General features: G+C 39.7%; 2 protein-coding genes across 4 annotated transcripts in view; one reads left to right on the forward strand and one right to left on the reverse strand.

Moving 5' to 3' along the window:
- Positions 1-1,440: 1,440 nt before the first annotated feature.
- PP2D1 (protein phosphatase 2C like domain containing 1) lies at positions 1,441-8,783 on the forward strand. The gene is made up of 3 exons (XM_069959708.1): positions 1,441-1,495; positions 3,756-4,708; positions 8,131-8,783. The coding sequence occupies exons 2-3, from the start codon at positions 3,757-3,759 to the stop codon at positions 8,781-8,783; spliced, it is 1,605 nt and encodes a 534-aa protein (XP_069815809.1). The 5' UTR covers positions 1,441-1,495; position 3,756.
- Positions 8,784-13,254: 4,471 nt separating this feature from the next.
- Positions 13,255-19,477, reverse strand: part of RAB5A (RAB5A, member RAS oncogene family) — a 33,445-nt gene continuing 27,222 nt past the window's right edge. For all 3 annotated transcript variants that reach the window (XM_069958691.1, XM_069958692.1, XM_069958693.1), the window contains exons 5-6: positions 17,930-18,023; positions 13,255-14,359 (exon numbers count right to left, since the gene is read on the reverse strand). In XM_069958691.1, coding sequence (XP_069814792.1) covers positions 14,244-14,359; positions 17,930-18,023 — 210 coding nt within the window. In that variant the 3' untranslated portion in view covers positions 13,255-14,243. The remainder of the gene's footprint in view (positions 14,360-17,929; positions 18,024-19,477) is intronic.

Here is a 19,477-nt window from a genome sequence, read left to right on the forward strand (position 1 = left end):
TTGGTTCTCTTTAAATGTCTGACTTATCTACACTTGTCCAAATGTATACAATCTGTGCTGAAAAAAAGAGCTGCAGTCGCCCTTGTAAACCTTGGCACTTATTCTCATTAAAAACAAGGGGATGCATAGGTTTCTATGGCCGTATTCACACGTCTCTAATTTTACAGATCTGGGACTCCGCTACGGACACTGAATGGCTGACCGGCCTTGAGACGTCACATCTCATGCGGTAGCTCACAACAGGAAGCGGCCGCGGGACTGGGGTACGGGGCGCCGCGATCCGGGACCCGGCGCTGGAACCAGGGAGGTAAGTCTCCTGCGCCGTTTATTACCACCCCCTCCCCGGCCATTGGTGAAAAAAAAATATGACATGGAGAGAAAGGAGCGGCTACACATCCCACCTATTGCTGATACTAATGCCGCTAGGCCTATTTAAAAACCAACGCCAGGATGTCGGTATATAATTTGATCAAACTATATTGCCCCGTGTACCAAGTGCAGGTTCCCTGGTTCACACGGGTCCCTACGCTAACTCCACACTGTGTCGATCAGCAACCGCCAACTTCGCAAAGCGTGCACATGCAGGGAAGGGAGGCCATGGAATGGCCCTGCAACCCCAGGACCAAACCAAAAATGCCCCACCAAAACCCTGCCAGCACCACCGGAGGGAAGGCTGCCCCCAAACAACACAAGTATGAATATGGTATTGCACTCACCACCACTGCTGCAGACAGAATGGGAAAGACATAAGGTACTGACATGTGAGCACAGGTATATCCTGCCAATTTGGGTCATGTGGGTCTTATGAAGGGGAGTACCAGCTGCTCAGAAAAGGGAGAACTATAAAATACGACATGGAGAGAAAGGAGCGGCTGCACATCCCACCTATGGCTGACACTAATGCCGCTAGGCATATTTTAAAAACCAATGCCAGGATATGGTATATAATTTGATAAACAAAAAAAAAACCCCGGACCGGAGTACCCCTTTAAGCTATGCTGTAAATCCTGTGGCTTATTTTGTAGGATGTCTTATTTTTTGTGAAACAGGGTAAGCGTTACATTCCTGACCTCTTCTAAAATATATTCTCTTTTTTTCCTTGTTCTTCTCCCTGCTGCGATGCAATACTTCTACTGTCTATCTTAGAAAAGTTGCTTCTAGGGCTGTGACAAACAGACTCTATAGATGACACATGTAACTATAACATCACAGACAACTATCACTTTCTATAAATAAAAAGATTGAGCTCTTGTGCCATGTGGCTGCTATAGTAGTGGATGTGTAGCCCTGTACAATGTATGAATGATGATTGTTTATCAAACAGCAGGAATGTTACAGGTGTAAACAACAGGTAATAGCCTGGCTGCAGGTGTCACTGTTAGAAATGTATCTAAGGTTACAGTAACCACAGTAACATGTAAACACACATGTATCTCAGCAGAGACTTTATCAGACTGATCTACATAATCAATAGGGAAGCCAGCCATTGTATCAGGTGAGTCCCATCAATCACGTGCTATATATCTGCTGCACTATGATCTCTTTACCATCACTAAATGTTCAGGACTTACCATGATCTTTATTCATATGCAAAAGACATTGAGAGAAGAGTGTTTAGTCAGCTCATACATCGATAGAATGCATTTCTATATTCATATTAAGGGCAGGTTACCCATGCAGATAATTGCTCCCTGACTGCCCATTTATAGTCACATGCATTCATCCATCCAAACTTATAGAATCTGGAGTTATCTAACAATTGTAATCTTGATTTGCACCTCACTAATTCTTCTTACACGGTCAGTTCTATAAATCTAGAACACCATAAAGAGTTGTTCACGATAACTTGTGATGAGTCTTTCCATGGGTGCTGAGGAATTTTGGCAGAATTGTTTCCATTCATTGGAGGGTTTTCAAGCATGAAGCCAGATCAAAGGGAAACTGTGAACAGGTTATGGTGGTTTTACACGCAACGATTTATCGTTCGAATTTGCACGATAACAATCAAATTGAACGATAATCGTACGTGGAAACGCAGCAAACGATCAAGCGACGAGCGAGAAATTGTTCATTTTGATCTTTCAACATGTTCTCAAATCGTCGTTGATCGTTTGCAAAAAATTTGCAGATTGTTCCGTGTAAACAGTCTTTCAACGATTTCACCTATGTGTGAGATGGGCTTAAGCGATCGCAAAACGATCGCATAACGATTTTTCCGTATGATGTATCGTTGATCGTTATTAAAAAAAAAAAGTTCCTTCAAAATTGTTAATCGTGCGATCGGGCGAATTATCGCTCCGTGTAAAACCACCATAAGGAGCATCTAACCTGCTATGACCCTATAGTGCACAGGGCTCTGCACTATACACTGTTTTCAGGATATTAGCAGTCTATTTAATATGCTAATTATATATTTTGGTGCACTGGGGGCAGAACTATGGCCATCTGTGCACCAAAACACCCTAGGTAGGCCACCCCTTCTAATGAATACTAGTTAGGAGGGGTGGCCAGCCGTGGGAGATCGGTGCACGGAGGGCAGCAGCCCCGCCTCCAGTGCACCAAAATGCCCATAAGCATATTAAATAAAATGGAAACAGCACTGAGGAAAAAGGTAAAAGAAAATTAGATGCTTCTAACCAGCTGATTCAAGTCAGGAATTTACATGGCCAGTCCAAAACCTTCATTTTGTTTCTTTTAAGCCATTTAGAGGTGGACTTGTTTATGTAGGTCAGATCTTTGTGACCTAGCTGCACTTGAGCTTTAGGTGACAAACTGACAGGTGGACATTTTCCATTTCATAGTCATACATATGGGTTACAACATGTTCTTCAGATCATGAAGAAGCAACCCCAGCCCATTGCAGTACAATCATCATGGTGGCATTGTGCAATACATTGTTAGCTTTATGCCAGATGTAATAGAATGTCTTTCTAAAAGTCCCACATTTGACTCATCAGTCCACAGTAAATTTTCCCAAAAGTCATGGAAGTCATCTTGATGTTTTTGGTCAATTGGTGTTTTTTTTGGTCAGCAGTGGGCAACTCTTCCATGGATGACATTTTTGCCTTCATGCCCTTCTTTTTGTGAAATTGGAGCAAGTGAGCGTGTCCAGTTCTCTGGATATTTTCCTGGGTTCTTTAGTGATCTCCTGGATGAGTCACCGACGTGTACTTTGGCAGGTCCACCCGCCTTGGGTGGTTCACCACTATTCTATGCTTTATTTGTAGAGAACAGTTCTAATTTTAGTCCACTGGAATCCCAGAGCCTTGGCAAAGGTTTTGTAACTATTCTTGATAGATTTCAATGACTTTAGCACCAGTATGTGAACAGATTGCCACACATAGATAATAATGAATTGTCCCTTCAACAGTCATCAAATTGAAGTGCAGTCGAAGCAGTGTGTGCCCCCTTAGGACAGTCATGTGAGAATGTAAAATTAACAATTATATGACCAAATGGTATGGATTTTTACCATAGTAGTAACTGCAAGGTATATGGTTTTTACTTGGTGTCAAGTTTAGGTGATGATACGATTCCTTCGGCAAAGGGAAGTGTCTGTAGGACCTGTCCAATGGTGGGTGGAGAGACAAGAACCACTGGTTGAGAAACGCATCCAAGCTCTCAGTGCTGTTTGTTAGTATGATCGGCAATCTAGAGAATAATAATGCACATTTTCAAAAAAGTGGAAGATTTATAGGTATTTTCCTGAATATTAGGACACTAACAAAATGATTTTTTTTTTCACTTTATCTTAGAATGAGGAAATTCCTACCAACCATTGTGGAAACGTCAAATGTGGATTTACAGACTTCAGATGATAAGAATGAGCAAATATCTGAAATTAATGAGATCTGGCTTCCTTGTTCTATCTGCCAGGAACGAGTTGATCTGTGTTCACTTATAAACCACAAACAATGCCACAAAGCTAATAACGTACTGGGCTTTAAGCCAGAGGACGATCCGTCAAATCTTCATATCCTCACGGTCCAAAAGAAGAAAATGATATCTCAGATTGAAAGCTCATCAGAATATAAATATAGAGAACACCAAAAGATTAATCAATCCTACCAAACATTAAAAGGAAAGCTGCTTTCTATGGCACCGTATACTGCCACATTGTGTTTGCCCTCCGAGGCTAGCTGCCATGTTTACGACACGATCGGAAACAGTAGCATAGTGAAATCTGTAGTCGTCTGTTCTGATAAAAATACTCGCTGGCAAAGTTGCATGGAGGACTCATTTACAGTTCTTAATAACTACGGGCAAAGGCAAAACACATGTTTTGCTGGGATTTTTGATGGGTATCACGGGAATGTGGCAGCGTTCACAGCAGCGGCGGAGTTTCCGATTTTACTGCTAGATCAGATTTCAGCCGTGGATACATCTTACAAGCTAAACGAAGAAGAAAGGCTCTTTATCAGATCACTGGATACCGTTTTTAAAGACAATTATAAGGAAATGGAGGATTTATTCCTCATAGGGAACAAGAATGGAGCCAAAGCAACAGATGTAGAAGGTAAACACCTGGCCTATGCTAAAGCGTTTTGGCGCATGGACAGGATGCTGCGACTAGGAAGAAAGGAGAGCTCAAAGTCTAGGTGGAGTGGGTGTTCTGCCGTGACCTGTATCATAGAAGGATTTACAGACACTCAAGTGTCCACAGATAAAGATAGAAAAAGGCTTGGTATGCTTCATGTAGCAAATATTGGTAAGTGAAAGCTTACATATAAATACTAATTTAATACAAATAAGGGGGTTGATTTATCAAACATAGTCTAAAAAGAAACTGGCTCAGTTGCCCCTAGCAACCGATCAGATTCCACTTTTCATTCCTCACAGACTCTTTGGAAAATGAAAGGTGGAATCTGATTGGTTGCTAGGGGCAACTGAGCCGGTTTCCCTTTACACCATGTTTGATAAATCTCCCCCAGGGTATTCAAATTAATAAACTGTAGAACGCACTGTAAATCTTCAATAGGTTGTCCAGCGAAATGATTATTATTATTTTTTTTAAGAGGCAGACTGGATAACAAAAATTAAATAGACATTAAGGCTCTATTCCACAAAGTGATTATCGCCTGTACCCCCCTATTTTAAAAATAAGAGGATTCCATGGGAGAACCTCTTTCAAGTATATAGTCTCATGCACATTGATCAAACTACAGTTCCGTTCCCTTCTTTGTTCTGATTTTATACAAAACTAATTAAAAAAAAAAAAAACACTTGGCTTACCCCATTGACTGCTGTATGTGTATGGGTATTGTCTCTTATAAGCATTGTTTCTAGGAAGAAATACCGCAACATATTAGGCACCTGGCAGGCATGAGCCATTAAGCTACAGGCCAAGCTCCTGGAAGTACATAAGACAATGGGGATTTGTTATTAGATTTTCATTGTCTAGTATGCATAAATGTTTCATTCAGTTTCATATACAAGGGGAGTACTTTTATACATTCAAGGAAAAGCCTTGAGGGTGTTTTCATTAGTTACCATTAACGGATAATGGGGTGGTCCACTTTGGGACAATTCATTTTTAGACCATTTTTTTTTAGAAAAGTGTATTCTACTACTGGGACCCCAACAAATATTGCAGCCACTTGCTTCACACATGATCACAGCAGGTCTCAGGACTGAGACCCGGTGTGATATAAACTTGTGACATCTTTTAACCACATGTCAAAAGTTTATATAAATGACACGGACGTTTAAGATGTTTTCAGTCTTCATCATTTTATTGTAATCTAGGAAATAGAATGCTCTATTTTTTTTCTATAGTACCAACATGTTATATGTGTCTAGAAAGTATACATTGACTATGTATACACCATGCCATAAACACGTGTTGGCCAAAACCCACAGAACCATGCAAATTTTAAGAGCCATTCGGGATCCCATGACACAGAGTTTGGCATGTGGCAGCAAACAGAGATTAGCGATAGTAAGCCAAAGTGTAAGATGCTGCTTACTTGTCCATTAGCAAGCCTAACAAATAGGTCTAATTTTGTAATTAATAGACTGTATGCCTCCAGGGATGTCTGTGGTAGAAACACTTTAGAAAGTGGGTCAGACAAGCTATCACAATGAAATACGTGCAGGTAATTTTACTGGACTGCAAATACTAAACTGAAGGAAAATGGAATTCAGTGTAATGTCTTCCCAAATAGAGAAGAGAAATAATGCGCTGACATTTCTACTATTATTCCATTAACACAGTTTTCACAGTGAAACATTCTTTAACTCGAAGAGAGCTACTTTACCAGGGCTCACGCAGCACAAAATCTACGCTAAGAAAAGGCTTTCATTTTGAAGACCTGTGATATTCTGAAAATATGTCCTTTATTAACATCCACCCCCGGAAAAAATAAATAAATAAAAATAAAAAATCAGATAGTAAAAAATGAGACTGCCAAAGTGCTGGACTGTGGGCAATGTGAACCATCAGGTGCCTGTACAAACATGTATGTACTTACCTGCATCACAAGGATCATGGTGGAGTCCCCAATGCATGTACAGGCATGCATGTACTTACCTGCACCCCAAGGGTCATGATGGATCCCCAATGCACATGCCTGTACATGACAGAATTCTCTGAAAAGTACCTAATACCAATTTAGACTCAGCTCGCTTGGCATTTGAATACTGGTGGCTGTATCCATGTTTTCCAGGACTTCCTAGGGCTGTATCCAACTTCGTCGGCCACCGGTATTCAAGTCCCAAGTGTTCTAACTCTATTGGCTCTAGTCGCATTCATCTCTAATAAAAAGAGTGCTCACTCTACAAAATGTGTGTCATAGTACATACACCATACTGTACTCTGTAACTTAGCCAACCATAAGGTAAGTTCTGACATAACCTACTTGTGCAGATTTCTCACCAGTTTAGGTTAAGTTTTTTAACCATGGTTTTCACCAAACATTCATGGATATTTGGCTACCAAATCAGTATAAGTTGCACTAGAGTAGAGCGTCCACAGCAAGCTCATTTTTCCACATGAGCTTGGAAAGTACAGTATGTGTAAACTCCATTTACACATACTGTACTGTAAGTTTCTGTGGATATGTATTTTGGAACCCACACTACAACTGCACAGCAGTATATCCACTCAAAATCCTTGACAACATGGCAGCAGTGGAAGACCTGTGGAAAATGCTGAGACTTTAGACCCTACAAAAGAAAGGTATTAACGCAAAATATCTCTTTTTCTCAGGGCTCCTGTTCGATAGCCATCACACCACTTTTCCCTACCAAGTTTGAGGCTATGTTCACACACAGTACTATGAAAGAAAAATACGGACGTATTTTTAAAGTAATAATGCATTCATTAGAAGTAGGGATGGTCCGAACCTACCGAATGCTAGGTAGCAGATTCCCGCTGTCTGCCCGCTCCGTGGAGTGGGCAGATACAGCGGGAGGAACGCCTGGAAAACTGGGATAGAGCCTATAGCTATGGCTGTATCCCAGTTTTCCAGGCGGTCCTCCCGCTGGATCCGCCCGCTCCACGGTGCGGGCAGACAGCGGGAGTCATTACCAAGGGTTCGGACCATCCCTAATTAGAAGTCAATGGGAAATTGGCCAGCCGTGCACATAAAGTAGAGAAAAACTGTCGTAATTGATTATGGCTGTAAAAATAATAAACATGCTTATTATTTAAAACCTGTTTTATACATCAAGATTCCTGACATACCTTTTTATTTCAATAGTCCTTTCAATTTGCGAGATATAAACTTTTTTATTATTGTGCAAATAAGGCTCAAGTGCCCAGGAGGTGTTCCTTATCCAGGGTAAGAGGTGTACCCTATGTAGCCTATGTCCTCTTTATTACTGCCCATTGGCCCGCTTGCATCCGCCTACCCTGTTGACTGACAGAGACTAAAGAGGCCATATTTTGAATGTAAGTCTGTGCACACTGTGTTTTTTTTTAACAATGTGCGCTCAAAGTGATATTTTTCCACAGACTTAAATGGAGTCTATTAGATTCAACATTTGACCATCTTTTATACCTAGTTTACTGACATATTTGGCTTGAATTTTACTACATGTGAACATGGCTTAAATCTTTTAAATTAAAAATATATAAAGGAATATTGAGCTAACCTTTTCTTTTTTCTTTTTTTTTTTTTTTTTATTAAGGAAATGTTAAGGCAGTGTTATGTAAAAATGGGAAAAGTCATCGTCTTACAAGAGATCACTGTACAGCTAGTGGTCAAGAAAAAAAGAGAGTTTTGGAATCTGGAGGATCTGTAAGTTCTAATGAAAGCTACGGATTAATTGAAGGATTCAGCAAAGTCACAAGGGGACTTGGTTTCCATGGCGATGCCCAACTTAAGAAATCGGTCATCCCAGCACCCTATACCATTTCTATTCCAATATATGACACACATGAATTCCTTATCCTTGCTTCCAGTGGCTTGTGGGAAGTCCTAAGCACCAGGCAAGTGGTAGCAATAGTGCGGGATCTATTAACTACTTTCTTAAAATGTCCTCAGGATGTCAATCCAGGTAATACAGGAAGGGAGGAGAACTCTCCAGGTGAAAATGCTGATCCAGAAACTCCTGAACATCTTTGTACTGATCAAGTAACAACAAATATTCTAGAAAACAATTCAGATAATGAAACAAAGGAAGACAATCCAAGTAAGCTGTATAATAAAGCGGCACTTTGTGTCTGCCAGCAGATCATGAAGGCAGCCATGTTGGCAGGATCTCAGCAGAACATTACAGTGTGTCTCATTCTTCTACCCGGGTGTGAAAAAAGTTCCAGTCCAGATAAGTCATCCAGCTGACAGTGCTATCAAAGACAATACCAAATAAACAATGCCTCACTATAGTTGACTGTGTGCAATAAAAATGTGGTCTACCGACCAACAAAACAGAAACTAATAGGCTGCATTAACATGTAGTGAAAATGCTGTATATCTGGATGGAAGATCTCTGATGGTAGCAAAATTTTATATTGTTTAACACATCTCATTCACACACTGCAGAAGTTTCCCAAGCAGAAATTAACCTGCAGTGACAATTTTTTATGGCTGGATTCACACTGCATTTTTCTGTCAGTTTAACATGTACGCTAAAAGGAAAAAAATGGATGGTAAAAACAAATGCTGCTGTATGTCGTACTGCAGGATCCATTCTCCATTGAATATATCTATCTATTTATCTTCTGTTTTTTTTTGACGTACACAAAAATGTGTTTTTTTCTGTGCATAAACTAAAACATACTAAAACAGAAACACAGGGGGAGAGGGGAGGGGGAGATTTATCAAACTGGTGTAAAGTAGAACTTGCTCAGTTGCCCCTAGCAACCAATCAGATTCTACCTGATCTGAGCCAGTTCTACTTTACACCAGTTTGATAAATCCCCCCCACAGGGTGAAGCCAGCCTAACCCCACAGCATGTCTGTTTCAGATGCACACTGGTTAATGATTTTGTCCACTAAGTTTAATGGGGAATACAAAATCTGGATCAAAATCCAATTAATGTGGATTAGTTTCAAATTAACACTAGATCTGCAGCTAAATCTTTAAATCCCCCCCTCCCCAAAAAAACCCCTCTATGCTCAAAATATTAAAGGGACCCTTCCACCTAGACAATGGTATCGAATCTATCGCCATCATGTTATAGAGCAGGAAGAGCTGAGCAGATTGATATATAACTGGGAAAAGATTCAGTATAACTTGTAATTTGTTGATTATAATCCCTGCTCATTCTGTGTTAAGGAGTCCAGTGGGTGGTGTCACTCAATAGACTGGACTCCTTAGCATAGAAACATCAGAGATTTCAATCAATAAATTACAAGTTATATTGAATCTTTTCCCATAAAGATATATATCAATCTGTTCCATTCTCCCAGCTCTATAACTTGATGTTGATAGGTTCACTTTAAAATAAACACATGATACACATCTACCATGGTGCTCCTGAGGCAACTTTTCTCTGGTCCCTCACCGGTCACTGTACACATGGCCTCCAGCAATGACGTGTTGTCACATGTGATTGTTGAACTGGATCAAAGACTGTCACAATCACATAATGCTTAAAGCGAATATACCAGCAGGTACATTGCTTTAAGATTTTTACATCAATAGACGCAGGGATGCCGGTGACATGGTCCTTATTTTGAGCCATGGCCTGGTTCCCATACACTGCGCTGGTCTATTCCCAGTCACAGGCCCTGCCTGAAGCACTGGTGGCAGGCCTGTTTGTCCCCAGTATGACGTCCTGCCCTCCCCTCCCCTCTGTGATGCACTTCTAATGATTGTAATGGTATGCTATATTTCCACATAAGCACACAATATAGGATACATATCAGTCTCTACAGAGTATTTAGGCCACCCATGAGTTATGGTAGTATTCTGGCATTACAGCACCTCAATACTGATCTTTGGATGACAGGCACAAAAAATACAAATTAGGAGAGTGAACAATTATTCTGGTTATAACAGGTAATAGTGGATTGGCAATCCTCGTTTTACTCACACAATGGAGGGGAGTTTTCAGTTCACTACCATCCTGGCCTGGAAAGCGTAACTACAAGACTACAAGTGATGCAGCACCTCAATATCCAGCCCGGATGATTACACCTTCCAGCTATTTGTCAGAATACACACCATATCAGAATTTTTGTGATTTGCACTTGTAATTGAGCATTAAAGCGACTCTGTACCCACAATCTGACCCCCCAAACTGCTTGTACCTTCTTATAGCTACTTTTAATCCAAGATCTGTCCTGGGGTCCGTTCGGTAGGGGATGCAGTTATTGTCACATTGCAGCCCTGTGTCAAATTGGTGTGAGCCCAAGCCTTGCACCGCCTCTCCATCCCTCCTCATTATTAAGAATGCCCTGATCAGTATATATCCTATTAATCACCTGTGTGACCACTGCACATGTGCTGGATCGTTAAGGCACCTGTGCAGTGTTCACACAAGTGATTAATAGAAAAGAAAAACCTGCCCAGGGCAATCCTAATGATGAGGAGGGTGGGAAGGAGGGACGGAGAGGCGGTGCAAGGTTAGGGCACAGACATTATAGCCCACGCCAATTTGACACAGGGCTACAAGTTTAAAAGTAGTTTTTTAGGACAATAACTGCATCACCTGCCGAACGGACCCCAGGACAGATCTTGGATTAAATGCAGCTATCTGATGGTACAAGCCGTGTGTGTGTGTGTGTGAGGGGGGTGAGATTGTGGGTACAGAGTCGCTTCAAAGTCACAAGCAAGTCACAGTAATGCTAAATCTTATCCTAATCTGGGGGTGGTAAAATGGTGCTGTGGAGCCATAAACTAAATGTGCGACCACCTGTAGCTTCCTTTAGATTTAGCAATCATAACTCTTTTTGGAGGTAGGGTTGTCCGGTTAGGATAAGCTTAGATATACACCTTTTGGGGGTGCCTTGAACAAATGAGAGTATGATATTCCATGATTAAAGCAGGATGTTACAGGGATTTTACCATAGTTTGGACTCCTACCTATACAAACATATTATATATATATGTATTAGGGTATGTTCACACTGAGTAATATAGGCGGATATAATATAGTATATAATATGATATTATAATATAGCATAAAGTAATATAGTAATATAGAATTGACATGTCAATTCTTTGAGTGGAGAGCGACGGAAGTGAAGGCGCGCAAGCCATCCCATAGAGACACTGTGTGACACTGGTGCAGGCTCTCCGCTGCAGAATTCCGCCTATATTACTCAGTGTGAACATACCCTTAAATGTCAAAAGAGAGATTTTGGTTTCAGGAAATAAAGATTAAATTATGTCATGAAAAGCTATACAACTTTTCTAATACTTTAGTTCTTCGGTTTTCATAATTACTTCCAGTTGAGAACAATTAGTCCAGGTTACGTGAAGGCTGTGCAGCACACTTCATGGGGGCACTGAAGCTTAACTTCTATATGGTGGTTGCAGAGAGGCCTAACTTCTATATGGTGGCTGCAGAGAAAGAGCATAATTCTATATGAAGATGGCACAGGGGGGCCTAGTACTATATGGGTCTACTCAGGGGCAGATTAATATATGGAGCTGCACAGAGGGGGCCTAATACTCTATAGGGGTTTCACAGAGGCTGGTCCTTATACTATGTGAGGGAATAGAGGGAGCCAAACATATGGGGGCACAAAGGTGGCCTAACTACTATTTAGGAGGCACAGAGGAAGGTGGCCTAACTACTATTTAGGAGGAGGCAAAAAGAGATCTAACTAATTTATGGTACTGTGTCCTAATACTGTATAGGTGCAAAAGTGGGCCATATACTACGAGAAAGAACAGACTGAACCTAGTACTATATGTGGGCAGAGGGGTGAACCTAATACTATACGAGGACATAGATGAGGAAAAACAGATGGGAAGTTTTATAGAGGTGGGAATTGTGGTCAAGTCAGGAGCCTAAAAAGGTTGTCTGCAGATTCTTGGCTTGGAGGTGTTTTTATGATAGCACAGTATCTTTATAATGGTGGTGGTCATGGCATGGCGGTAATATTTGCCCCTTGTATACTGGTACAGTGATAAGATTATAAGATTGGTCTTGATATACCAGATTTGGTGAGTAATAGTATGGTTGTAATATGCATAGTGATATTTGTTTCTTATATACCAGTGTTATTTGGCAATTGTATGACTTATTTATAGGTATAGGCATACTGTATTATCATGCACGGAAAATGGTCTTTTCCATGTTAACATTTTATATACAAATCTTAAAAGTCTGGGGGCTGAAGGCTGGGCCCAAGATACGCCTATCAGAATACCAGCAAACACCAAAGTGTACCCATTGGGTTGAAAAGTCCAAACATATTCTATTTTTAACTATGTTCAGTCTGCTTTATTGTGGCGTCCATTATATTTATGGGCAGTATAATACAGTAGACTATGCTATTCCATGCTACAATTAAAACATATACCGTCATATAGCAGATCACACCTAGTCACAAATAGACAATGTTTGGTGTATTCAACCCTGAAGGCATGCTACGGTATACGATAGAAATGTATATGCATAACACACCCTAAGACACCCTGTTTTTAGGATCAGTAAGATCCCAGCAGTCAGACCTCTACTCTTCATTTTATTATTACAACATCTAGCATCATTAGATGGAAATATCCCTTAAAATCTTGTCATGTGAGACTGTTCCATACATATGGATTGGTGGCAACTGTGTTTAATATAAATCTACCAGGTTTTATTTTTCTTTCAGATGTTATTTATTACAACCAGACAAGATGAAATCCAAATAGAGGAAAAAAAACATTAGCTTTTTATTTCATCATTTTAGTAACTGTACAATTTTAACCAAATCTTACAAGTAACAGAACATATTAAACATAAATGAAGACTACAATCCAGTACCCTATTTACAATACAATTTTACCATTCAATTTTAAGATAACTAAATGGAGTACACATAATTGTTAGAACATTGTATTTGTATTGGGCAAAGACGAAAACCAAATAAACCCCATAAAAGCAGAATGAACCGATACTAGAGTGTTCTGTGTTCCGTGAAGGGAAAAGAAAATTACATCTCAAATGAATCACCTTTGAATAATAGCTGACAATTTTACCATGATTTTAAGGAGTCGCTCTCGAAATAAAACAGTAAACTATTCCCCAAAGAGCTAATGAAACCAGTATCATACTTCCCATTCTCCTATGTAAGAAGCAGAACAATTAGTGGCTGATAAGTTATACAGTAAGAAGCGGAATGTACATTTTAGCAGAGGCGGCGGCTTTCAATGAAATACTGTGAAGAGGCTGAACCCATTTCTTAATATATTTTACTCATATTAAAAATCAATTTAGAACAAATCATTTAAAATGTTCCCCTACGGGTTAATGATCATGATAATGGATTAGTCCGACCCGGAATTCATCACTAATAAAAGTTAGGATTTCATTTGCTACTATTTGGCGACAGGTTCTCTTGAATGTTCCAAGTGTATCTGCTACAAGACAACATTTTACCTGCTCTTAGAAATTAATGCATGCATGTTAAAAAAACAGATTCAGCACTTAAAAGAACTTGGGGAGAGACAACACTGCGAGTCTCTTCTGCTGTGTAAAGTTTCACTGGGCCACATCATTAAATCTATTGTCAGGGGGGACTTCTAACGCATTGCGCTGAAGGCTCGGCACCAAGGCTGAAAAAGGGTTAAACACTCAATTGTTATTTCAACAATTAGGAAGCAAGAGAATATCAATAGTTTTAAAAGTACATGAAGGCTTAGTTACTACAGCATTGACTTTTGCTAGGTTGTGCGCTTTCAGTAAGATCTACACCTCGTCCTCTGACAGTGTTGCCTCCACCGGTCTGTGGTTCCGTTTTGGGAAGCTTTTTGGCTTTACGAGAGAAATAAAGAGAAGGGGGTGGGGGAGAGAAAAAAAAATTACAATTTACGTATTTTTAACAGACAAAACTGTGCCCCCAATAATATGGCTTGCTCTACAAAAAGGGGTTGTAACCTTACCCATGTGATATGCAAATTAAATGTGTCAACTGGGATGTGGCCGGTGACGGCACTTAGCACTAGCCCAGCATTTGTTGATCAAAATGTTTATATAATATAATTATATATATATAATCACTGAAAGTAGGAAGTTATAAAATATACCTTTTATTTCTTTTCCTTTAAAAAACGTGCCAAGAAAAAATGTATATTAATAAAGAAAAAAAACAAAAAAAAACACAAAATAATCCTCAATTAGAGGCAAGTCAACCAAACAAACGTTCATATGTGCTTCAAACTCTTCACGGCCAACATCTTGCTGTCTTTTGGTTTTTAGGAGCTATGTCGTTCTCCAACCTAGTGTATTTGTTTACATCAAATTGTTTCTTTAATGTCTCTATTGCATTATTATTGCACTTATATGATTTACTTATCCTATTGCACTTATAGTTATTGCACTTTATTCATTTTATTTATTGCACATAACCTCTTTTTTATTTTATTGCAATGGTTCCTTTCAGTAAAGTGCATAATCCATCTCTTTTGTGTCTTGCATAAAATTTTCTCAAAAAAATGCAAACATTTCTCAAAAATAAGAAATTAAAAAAGACTTCCCTTTTTATTTTCTTTGGAGTCCATTCAGATGTTTTGTTGGTAGCCCTACGTGTTTCTTTTGCGATAAATCCTCAGGGGCTTGTTTCGCTCTGTTTCCGATGGAATTGTTTTCATGTGAACAGCTCTGATGTTGGCCGCACACTGACTTCTGTCCTACAGCCTCCTTTTATATCGTCCATGATACCTCCCTCCTTTTGATAGACGCGATCCTCATCCACTCCGAGATCACACACCACACTCGTCAGTGTGGACGCATTGGGGCGGAGAGCTTGTTACGTCCGCAGTCCCGGTCATGTGACTATTAAGTATTCTAAATCATGTGATTTCACTATTGGAACGCATATTGCGTTCTAAGTCCCGCTTTCAACTTCCATATATCCTCTTGGATTCAACCATGGTTAATAATGAGGTAAGGTATTTCAAAATCCATACACAGTACCGCCGGGTATCCTTATTCATATTAGGCAATTATTGTTTCAATGTTTGTATACAACTTCAGTTAGTATATCGGAGCGCTTCTTTACAGATCTCACTTAAAGCACATATAGGATATAAAGTCATTAAGCCCTTCGGGTTTTACTGTGTTTAATCTGAAAGTCCATTGGGCTTCTTTTTGCAGCAACAATCTGTTAAAGTTTCCTAGACGTTTTGTCCGCTCAATCACTTCCAATACTTGACACTTCAGACCATCCGCTTTCCCACCATGTTCTTCTGTGAAGTGTAATGCAACTGGTGTCTCTCTCTTATTTCTTATGTCACCAATGTGCTCACTCAGCCTTTTCCTTAGAGATCTAAATGTCTTGCCCACATACCCCTTTGGACATGGGCATGTGAGCAAATACACCACTCCTTCAGTGCGTTCCAATAGTGAAATCACATGATTTAGAATACGTAATAGTCACATGACCGGGACTCCGGACGTAACAAGCTCTCTGCCCCAATGCGTCCACACTGACTAGTGTGTTGTGTGATCTCGGAGTGGATGAGGATCGCGTCTATTAAAAGGAGGGAGGTATCATGGACGATATAAAAGGAGGCTGTAGGACAGAAGTCAGTGTGCGGCCAACATCAGAGCTGTTCACATGAAAACAATTCCATCGGAAACAGAGCGAAACAAGCCCCTGAGGATTTATCGCAAAGGAAACGCGTAGGGCTACCAACAAAACATCTGAATGGACTCCAAAGAAAATAAAAAGGGAAGTCTTTTTTAATTTCTTATTTTTGAGAAATGTTTGCATTTTTTTGAGAAAATTTTATGCAAGACACAAAAGAGATGGATTATGCACTTTACTGAAAGGAACCGTTGCAATAAAATAAAAAAGAGGTTATGTGCAATAAATAAAATGAATAAAGTGCAATAGGATAAGTAAATCATATAAGTGCAATAATAATGCAATAGAGACATTAAAGAAACAATTTAATGTAAACAAATACACTAGGTTGGAGAACGACATAGCTCCTAAAAATCAAAAGACAGCAAGATGTTGGCCATGAAGAGTTTGAAGCACATATGAACTTTTGTTTGGTTGATTTGCCTCTAATTGAGGATTATTTTGTGTTTGTTTTTTTTTTTTCTTTATTAATATACATTTTTTCTTGGCACGTTTTTTAAAGGAAAAGAAATAAAAGGTATAGTTTATAACTTCCTACTTTTAGTGATTATATGCAATAAAAGGAAGTGACATAAAAGAAAGAGAAGAAGGATCTTAACGATCTAAGTATATTATATATATATATATATATATATATATATATATATATATATATATATACACACACACACACACACACACACACACATTTACACAGTGGTACCTTAGTTTAGGAGTAACTTGGTTTAAGAGCGTTTTGGTTTAAGTGCTCACAGTTTTTCAAAATTGTGACTTGGTTTAAGAGCTCCCTGTACTGGGTGGGAAGGGGAGTGGGGGAGGGGCAGGGTCTGCATAGCGGGGTCTACAGCACTGTACTCTGGCCCAGGAAGTCTCCTTTACCTTCCAAATCATAGCAGATACACCTTAGGCTGGGGCTTGCATCAGGGGATAGGACTGTGGAGGTAATCTCATCATAGCTGTAACCCCTCTCTCCCCGGACAGAGAGTGATGCATGTATATGCCCACATTTGCCCTACTCATTCCTTCATGCTCCCTACAGTCTCAGTCAGCCCTTGTGTTTCCCATCCTTTCCATTACTGTACAGTAACTTATAATATCACATTCTGCTGTTTCTGAATGTTTGTTTCATTTCTTTTACATGTTGTTCAGAATAATAAATCATTATTTTTGGGGTGTGGAACCAATTGTCTGCATTTATATGATTTGCTTTGGTATAAGAGTGGATTTGGATTACAAGCACAGTCCCGGAACAAATTATGCTCGTAATCCAAGGCACCACTGTATATATATTATATATATATATATACACACACATACACACACACACACACACAAATATACACCCCAGACTAGAATACCAATGTAGTGGAACCAGCTTGGTCTGGGCGATGTTGCATTTTTTTTATTTTTTATTTTTTTTATTACTTCTGGTTCATAGCCCAGTTAAATCTTATACAGCATATCTTTCTAAAGTCACTGCACAATGGTTGCACGCAGGGCTACACTTATATAGGTCTCACCATCACATGGCATGCTTGAATAGGTGGAGGTGATGGTAGCAGGGAGGGGAGTTTCCACTTAGCATTGAAAAATTTATTCTGCATACGACTGAAGATTTAGAACATTATTTTGAAAAGTGCTCTGTTTATGAATCAAACCTACAATACAACATTCTATGGATAGCTCAAGATTCTGTGCATATGTATATGTCATTCCTAGCCCTTCTTCACGCTTACCTATCGCCATGAATATTTCATTCACATTTGCTGAGGTTTTGGCAGAAGTCTCCATAAACAACAAGCTGTTGTCATCTGCATAAGCCTGAGCCTCCTGAAAAATATCCACACACAGATTGTTAATCAGAATACTACATATATGTCAGAGTTTTCTCTATAACTAGAGGAGACTGTGTTGTACAGCTTCCAATAAAGGCAACTAAAATGAATGTGAACCTGCCATATAACATTCAAATCAATCAAAAACTGACCATTTCTCCTTGGTAATTTTTGGCCCTGCTCAGAGAACCCTATAAAGGGATACATGGTATCGGAAGCCCATACACAAGTCTACAATACATATCAATATATTCAGAAAAGTCTGAACTAATAAAATATAATGTTACTGATCAAAACATAAAAAACATTGTAAATTAAGGAAACAAAAATCCCTATTGGCCAAAGGAATCCCTCACATAACTCTGAAGATGGAAAAATAAAAAAAAAGGTTATAGGAGTCAGAATATGGCAATTCAAATAATTTTTTTATGTTTTAACAGTAAACATAAGCCATATATAAATTGGGCATCAACATAACTTTACTGACCCACAGTACAATAAAGATACTGTCAGTGTTACAGCAAAGTGAACGGCATAAAGCATGTGCCAATAGTTGTATAGCACTAGGCTTGGCCACCAGAAGTGACCCCAATGAATCTACACGCTTGGGTTATGGTCACCTTTAGTTATGTGTCTGTGCACCTTTAGTAACTGTCACCAACGCCACCAGCTCTAGTTTGCAAGTGTTTTCAATGCGGAGTGAGAAAAAGGCTGCTACCAGGCAATTCTACAGGTGGCTTATTTCCTAGGAGGAACACGGACGTGACCCTAATACTATATGAGGACATAGATGAGGCAAAACAGATGGCAAGTTTTATAGAGGTGGGAATTGTGGTCAAGTCAGGAGCCTTAAAAGACTGTCTGCAGGTTCTTGGCTGGGAGGTGTTTTCATGGTAGCTCAGTATCATCATAATGGTGGTGGTCATGGCATGGTGGTAATATTTGGTCTTGGTATCCCATATATTTTACAGTAGGCAACTCTACACACCTGGCTTGTGTGTGGTACCATTCCCATGTATATTTTATATTTAGTGTACATTCACATGCACATGATCTGCTGCAGATTTTCAGTAACATCGATATCTACGGCTTCAAACCTGTGACATCAAATCTGGAGCAGAACCTGTACACGTGAGCAGTATTTCCGGGGCCCTTTTCATCGGCAGCCTATTGTCAGTACAGGCCATCAATAAATGATCAGTGAGAGTTTGACACCCAGGAACCTCACCAATCAGATGTTTGCGAGAGCCAAAGCCCCAACATACATAGAGAGCAGAACTGAAAGCAGACCGCTCCATACACTCTGCTGGGTTACTACAGCTCAGCTCCCATTCTCTTTAATAGGAGCAGGGCTGCTATAACCAGCATGGCCACTATACAATGTTTAAAGCTGTTTACGTACGGCTCCATTTACTGTGGGTTTTTTAGGTGCCATGGTGCTGGCAAACA

The sequence above is a fragment of the Dendropsophus ebraccatus genome, chromosome 2 (assembly GCF_027789765.1).
Source record: "Dendropsophus ebraccatus isolate aDenEbr1 chromosome 2, aDenEbr1.pat, whole genome shotgun sequence".
NCBI classification, from domain to species: Eukaryota; Metazoa; Chordata; class Amphibia; order Anura; family Hylidae; genus Dendropsophus; species Dendropsophus ebraccatus.

Bases quoted from the DNA above. Each gene is read 5' to 3' on its own strand.
- PP2D1 (XM_069959708.1), top strand. From the start codon at position 3,757: ATGAGGAAATTCCTACCAACCATTGTGGAAACGTCAAATGTGGATTTA. The intron at 4,709-8,130 runs GTAAGTGAAAGC...TTTTTTATTAAG, and splicing joins GCTTCATGTAGCAAATATTG to GAAATGTTAAGGCAGTGTTA.